Below are 7,185 nucleotides of genomic sequence, written 5' to 3'. Positions count from 1 at the left end.
CTTGGAGAAGAATATTCACACGTTCTCACAACCATCCGTCGAGATAACTAGCCTTGCTACTGCTTTTGATGGCGAGGAAAAAATACGGCTTTGCCAGAGGGATCCAACTGGGCAGCTGGGCTCGAACCTGGGCCCACCCCCAACACTCCCGCTGTTCCCACCATGCCTGAAATTAGAGCCTTCTCGGAAGCAGAGTTTCCTAAAACTGAGGGCGAGGACATTGGCTGAGCTCCTACTATGTGCCAGCAGGCCCTTTATACAAGTCCTTTGATTTAGTGTTTGCTAGAAAATGGGGGCGCCTGGGTGGCGCAGTCGGTTAAGCGTCCGACTTCAGCCAGGTCACGATCTCGCGGTCCGTGAGTTCGAGCCCCGCGTCGGGCTCTGGGCCGATGGCTCAGGGTCTGGAGCCTGTTTCCGATTCTGTGTCTCCCTCTCTCTCTGCCCTTCCCCCGTTCATGCTCCGTCTCTCTCTGTCCCAAAAATAAATAAAAAACGTTGAAAAAAAAATTTTTAAAAAGAAAATGTAAGATAGCCAACATATTGCTGCCGCCATTTTCTAGATGCACAAAATTGAGGCTCAGAGAGAGAAAGTAGCTTGCCGGGGCCCAGCCCAGGTCTAACATAATCTCTGCCAAGATTTCCAAAGTGCCAATGTCCACCCGTGTGCCCCGGGACTCAGTCGGGATGAACGGACGATGGTCCCTACTAGGGGACATCTCAGTCTCCATGACCAGTCTCGGGTGTAGGGAGGGTCTGGCCCTTTTCTTGCCAGGCACGTGATACGGCATGCTTGGTGGACAAAGCAGGCATCTGGTCACCTGGGGGTAAGAGAAAGGACAGTATGAGGTGGCAGGGCTCCAGAGGGGTCCTTGGTGACCTTTGGTGGTTGCCTCAATTACTACAAGCCTTCCAGGGTGGTTGCAGAGCTGGGTGGGTGGGCGAAGCAGCGTGAGCCAGGCCTGGGGGCTGGAGGACAGGCGTGAGCTGGTTGTGGGACCGGGAGACTGCCTGGAAAGTGCTGGGCCGAGGAAGGTGAGAGGCCGGCCAGAGGGGGAAGTGGCTGCAGAGGTCTGCAAGATGTGTTCTGGTGGCAGAAGCCAGGCGAGGCAGGCTGTCACCTCCTGGAGGTCAGGTGCATTCTTACCCAGAGCGGGCACCATGAGCTGCAGGGGAAAAGTCTCTCTGGGAGAAAGCCACTATCCCTATCAGTCTGCTTCCCAGACTGCTTCAGCTATGGAGCCCAAGGCAAGGTTAGGAGGTCAGGAAGCTGGACCGATGCCCGGGCAATCCCAACAAAGTCCCTGGCTCCCCGCCCCCATCCCAGCTCTGCCTCCCAAAGGGAATCACATACAGCCCCAACCCCCCCCCCCCCAGGACACTGGCTCGCTCTCAAGTGAACACTGAGGCCTCAGCGTTTCAGGGAGGTATGATCAACTCATTTTATACATAAAGAAACAGGCTCAGGGAAGCAAAGGCATCTTTCCCGAAGCCCCAGGCCAGGCACCAGGGTGTCCTCTTGTCCCTGTGATTGGTCCATGCCAGCCTGGTGACTCTCTCCCACTCCGAAAGCCTGGGAGGATAGCACTTGGTGGTCAGCGCGCCCAGAGGGGCACAGGTGGGTAAGTCGTGCCTCCTCAGCTCGATTGTGAGGGGCGTGCTGGAGACGGGGACCTGCCTGGGAAGCCCTGACAACGTCGCATACAGTGGGTAGCAGCCAGTGAGCACCCCAGGGTGGTCTGCCTCGATTGGGACCTGGCTCAGACAGAGCTCAGTCCTGCGGGTCACCGAGGCATAGAGAGGTCAGAGACGTGAAGTGCAGGAGGCAGGATTCAAACCCGACAGTGTGGCTCAAAGTCCGGGCCTTTTTTTTTTTTTTTTTTTTTTTAACGTTTATTTATTTTTGAGACAGAGAGAGACAGAGCATGAACGGGGGAGGGTCAGAGAGAGAGAGGGAGACGCAGAATCCGAAACAGGCTGCAGGTTCTGAGCTGTCAGCACAGAGCCCGACGCGGGGCTTGAACTCACGAACCGCAAGATCATGACCCGAGCCGAAGTCGGACACTTAACCGACTGAGCCACCCAGGCGCCCCTCGAAGTCCGGGCCTTGACCCCTGCGCTGTGCCGCCTCTCTGATTGGACCTGGCAAGTCCATGAGATGCTCGGGCCGGCACCCTCCCCAGCATCCCCTACCATGCCCTCCAATGGCCCCTAAGTCTCAGGTACTCCAAGCTGGTACCCTTGTCCCCCCCCCATCCCTCCACGCCACCCCTCCTCCTGCTTCGGTATCACTGCTACACAGAGCCTGAGCCCCTAAAACAACCTGGCGGCAAGCAGATGCCTCCATAAATCAGAGTCTTGTCCTCTCACCCCGGACACAATCCCACCCCTGCACCGCCTGTTTCTCTGGCCTCGTGCCTCCTTGGATCCAGCCAGCGGCTCACAAATGAGCCCTGCGTCAGGGCTGAGGAACTGATGTTCATTAACAGGAAGTCTCGGGGGCGATTAATTGGCATTTATGTCCCCAGGCACACACCTCGAAGTTGATAGATGATGCTGTTCCCGGGTGAGGGGTTCAGTAGCTGTGCCAGGGCCCTCACCTCGCCCACCCTCCCCAGGACCGAATTTTAGCCCTGGCTACAGTTGTCACACAGGGCGGGGTGAGGCTGGGGGTCACCTTTGCACATTCAAGTTCCTCCCTCTGCTTCAGCCAACCCCTTCCTGCCTCTTCTCCCTAAAGACCGTGGAACCGAAATCAGGCCCAAGGTAGACCCAGCTCTGTTTGGGGCTAGCTCTGTGATCTTGGGCAAGTTACTTAATCTCTCTGAGCCTCAGTTTCTCCATCTCCAAATTCTAAAGCAGATGAGACACAATCCAGGGCCAAGTACAAGGCCTGAGCGTAGCAGGTGCCCTGTGGACACCCCCTACCATACCCCCCCGTGGCCCTGAAGTCTCAGCACGTTTCCCCCTCAAGCCTGTGCCCCTGTTATCCCCACTGCCACCCCCAGTAGCCCAAGCCAGAAGTCCGGGATGTCATCTGGGACACCCCCCAACATTTAGTCACCAAGTCCCAATGACTGTACCTTGTACGTGGTTGTCCTGTCTGTCCGTACCTCCTTACCCACTGTCAACATCTTGGATGCGTTCATCGATGCAGATTCTCACGCCAGTCTCCTCACTGGTCTCCCTGCCCCCCCCCCCCCCTTCTGCCCCCACCCCCCTGAAAGCCTGCCTTGCAGCCAGAAAGTTCCCTAAAGGGTAAATCTGGTAAATTTACCCTTTTGTTTACAACCTTTCGGTGGCTCCCTGTTGCCCTCAGGACAAAGGGCAGCCTCAGTTTCAGACAACATTTACAGAATCCTTTGCAACTGTCCCCACCTCTCCCACCTCCCTTCCTGCTGAGGCTCCCCGGTACCCTGTCCCAGGCCCCTGGCCCCTCACGCTGTGCCTGACTCCGGGTGGCCCGTGCACATGTGTGTTCCTCCGTCTTTCCCTTTGCCATCTGCCCTAATTAACTCCCACTTCAGGACTTGGCCTGGGCACGAGCTCCTCTGGGAAGACTTCTCTGCTTGCCCAAGCCGGGTTACGGTCTTCCGGGCTCCCCCCTACCCCCATGCTTCTGCCTTTTTTTTTCTGGCAGAAGAAGTCTGTGCCTTGCAGGCGCTAAGGCATGAGCGCTGCGGGCCCATCCCTAAGAGGTTTGCACAAATAGGAAGGGAAGGAGACTGCAGAGTTCGAACCTCCCTCCAACTAAGCTCCTGCCAGGACCCCCAGGCTGCCTCAGGCTCAGCCTGAGATCCTACAGGGGGCTCGGGTTGGTGGATTCTTCTGGGCCTCGGAGAATAGCCAGGGCTCATTCAGCCTGTCCCCTAGCCCCCGGCGCCTGCCTGTGGCCCTACAGGACTCACAGCTCTCTCCTAACCGAAATCCTACGACTATCTTCCAAGCATTTCATTAGCCCCCTGAAGCAGACCCAGGAGCCTCCGAGGCCAGGCCCGAGCCCGGCAGCAGGCCACCAATCTTCCTGCCAAATCCAGGGCAAAACAATTTCCCAGCCGTAGGCCAGGCCCTTGGCGGCAACCTCCCCGGCCAGGGGCTCGCGGAGCACCCCCCGGATTGTGCTCTTTGCTGCCAGCCTGGCATCTCTAGTCCAGCCTCTGCACAGAAATGCTGGGGGCTATTTGACCACATGCTTGACGGGGCCCGTCCTGAAACCCTTCAATGGCATCACCACCTGTCTGAAGGTTCTTGCCCCCCAGCTGGCCCAGGAGGCTGCGGGATCTCACCGCACCCAGCTTCCTGGCCTCCCAGGCCTCACCCTGCCCTGCTTCGGCTGCGCAAGCCCTTGACCGCTCCCAGCCTTGGCATGGGCTGCTGCTCCACCTGGCAGGCCCTTTTCACCTTTCTTTTAGGAAGATGCATATGACATGGGATAATTAAATGCGTATTAACTCCTGTGGGACTCCTACTTGGCTTGCTCAGGAAGGCAGGAGTTTCCTCCTCTGCGCCCGGTCAGAACTGTGGGTGTTCTCCTGTTCTGGCCCCATCACACGGTGCTCTCCCGTTTCTTCTTTTGATATTCGGCTCTCCAGCTAGACTGAGAACTCCTGGAAGGCAGGGACCAGGTCAAAGTCCTGCCCTCTCTGTCTCCCCCTCGTGGCACAGCTTTAGGCAAAGCACTTAAATGTTTGGGGGGTAAAGGAAAGAAGGAAGGAAAGGGTCATCTCCATCTTCAAGTATCCAAATACCTGCTCTGTGCCTGCTCTGGTCCGGGCTATACTGTCCTCCATTAGTTGGGGCTTCTGGGCTTCCTCTTCTATTGATTGATAGAGAGAGAGAGAGAGAGAGAGAGAGCAAGCGAACCGGGTAAGTGTCAGAGAGAGAAGGGGAGAGATAATCCCAAGCGCCGAGTCCGACGTGGGACTCCAACTCACGAACAGCAAGATCATGACCCGAGTGGAAGTCACTTTTTTTTTTTAATTTCTTTTTAATCTTTGTTTATTTTTGAGAGAGAGAGAGAGAGAGAGACAGAGCGTGAGCAGGGGAGGAACAGAGAGAAAAGGAGACACAGAATCTGAAGCAGGCTCCAAGCTGTCAGCACGGAGCCCAAGGTGGGGCTCGAACCCACGAACTGCGCGATCATGACCTGAGCCGAAGTCGGTCGCCTAACCGACTGAGCCACCCAGGCGCCCCTCTCCCCGTTCTCCTCCGTAGGCACTCACCATTGTCACGCAGCGAACTTCAGATAGTCTTAGATGTTCTTCCAGTGCCTGGCCTGCCATGAGAGCCTTCTGTCAGGCCCAGTTAGGATCCCAGCTCTGCCGCGCATTTGCCATTTGACTTTGACCAAGCTCCCTCGTCTCCTGGAGCCTCAGTTTTCCCTTCTGAAGAGGGAGGTAATATCTCTTGTCTGCGAGGCACAGGTGAGCCAGCGGAGCTGTGAGTGAGGGCCTCAGGGAGGTAGAAGCCGTGCTGGGTGCTGCAGAAGCCGGCAGCGTCGCGCCCCTGCCGTCCCGGAAACACTCCCACTGCTGTGGCCTGAGTCAGCCGTGGGAACCTTAGCAGACATGTGCGAGAAGGGACGCTGGCCCAGGTGTCAGGCCCCTGCGATTGGGCCCTTGAAGCAGCCACTTCCCCAGCTGGTCTCAGCCTCCCCGTGTGAAGGATGACCGACACTGACCCCTGGGTCTGCGGCAGGTGGCAGGCAGCGAGGAGGACTCAGCAGCCGCCTACTGTCAGTGAGGGACCTTCCCAGGGTGTCCGGCAGCCGGGAGGTGTGCCAGGGGGACGAGGAGGCCGTTAAGATCTTAGGCCTCAGCCTGAAGCTAATATATATTATTGGCGTGTGGTGAGGCGGCGGGGGAGGGAGGGAACTGGGTAGTTCTGCAACCGTCAGGACTGATTTATTGGTTAATTAGGAGGTTTCCACAGTCACCGACTACCCTGCTGTGTGCATGGACGGGAGGGTGGGGGCCACAGGGCAGCCGGGACTGCTGGGAGGCCAGCTGGGACCCAACTGGGGCTCCGTTTCTCACCTGATCTGGGAGCACCAAATGGCTGAAAGAAATAATCCAAGGGGCTTGGGTCAGGCCGTGGACCTGGGACTCGGTAGCTGGGACAAGCCCATCAGGACTCGCCGGCCCGAGTACTGAACAGAACTGTCCCAAAGAAGAGGACTGGGAACTCTCTGAGATTTCCAGACATCGAGTCAAACGTGGGAGCTGCTGGTTTAGGGAAGAGGGCCGATGCAGGATCAGGAGTCAGGAAGAGCCAAGGAAAACCTTGGAAACCTTGGAAACTGAGAGCCGAGGCCCCCAAAGTGGAGAAGGCGGTTCCACTGAGCAGAAAAAGTTAAATAGCGGTGGGTTTGAATCCAACTTCTGCCAAACACTAGCTATGTGAGCTTGGACAAATCACTAAACCTTTCTCTTTCTTTCTTTCTTTCTTTCTTTCTTTCTTTCTTTCTTCTTCTTCTTCTTCTTTTTTTTTTTTTTTTGAAGATTTTATTTTTAAGTAATTGCTACACCCAGCATGGGGCTCCACCCCACAATCCCGAGATCAAGAGTCACACACTCCACCGACTCAGACAGGCCCCCCAAATTACTAAACCTCTCTGATCCTTGGTTTCTACATCTGCAGAAAGGGAACTAATTATGTATCTACCTTGCAAAGCTGCTTCGATAATGAGATTGAAGGACGTAGCACCGCGTAAGATGCGCAGTAAATGCTTCACGACTCTTTGCTAAATCAGCTGCTTGGGGTTACATGACCCAGGCCACACAGCCTGGAAGGGAGAAGCGGCTTCGCAAAGGGTGGTTGAGGAAGCAGGGCCTAGAAGGTGCTGAGCGGGTTGGAAGGGCGGGCAGAGGAACGGCCCTCCCGCCAGACCGGCTGTGGACAGAGTCTGGGGGCTGCCTGGCCAGGGGGCTGCGCTTCGCGGGGGTGACCCAATTTCACCGCCCAGGGGCATCCACGGGGGCTGGGGCCCCAGCTCGGCCAGTGCGTCTCAGAGGACCCCCGGCGTTGGCGCGTCCCCTCGTCGCCGTCGTGCCCCGGGGGGAAGCGGAATGACGGAAAGACGGTCATCCGGCAGAGTGGAGGCGGACCGGGTTTATTCCGGTCCCGGGGCCGACGAGGCTCGCCCGGCCTCTCCGACGCGGGCGGGCTCCTCCCCGGGCCCCCCGCCCC

General features: G+C 57.3%; 1 protein-coding gene across 1 annotated transcript in view; it reads right to left on the bottom strand.

Moving 5' to 3' along the window:
* Positions 1–717: 717 nt before the first annotated feature.
* Positions 718–7,185, bottom strand: part of GALR3 (galanin receptor 3) — an 8,217-nt gene continuing 1,749 nt past the window's right edge. Inside the window, exon 3 of the mRNA XM_049626727.1 lies at positions 718–818. Within this exon, the coding sequence (XP_049482684.1) occupies positions 718–818 (101 nt within the window). The remainder of the gene's footprint in view (positions 819–7,185) is intronic.

This window comes from Panthera uncia, chromosome B4, assembly GCF_023721935.1.
Source record: "Panthera uncia isolate 11264 chromosome B4, Puncia_PCG_1.0, whole genome shotgun sequence".
In the NCBI taxonomy this organism is placed as follows: Eukaryota; Metazoa; Chordata; class Mammalia; order Carnivora; family Felidae; genus Panthera; species Panthera uncia.
The sequence above is the reverse complement of the archived record's forward strand: the minus strand, read 5'-3'. Positions and strand labels throughout refer to the sequence as shown.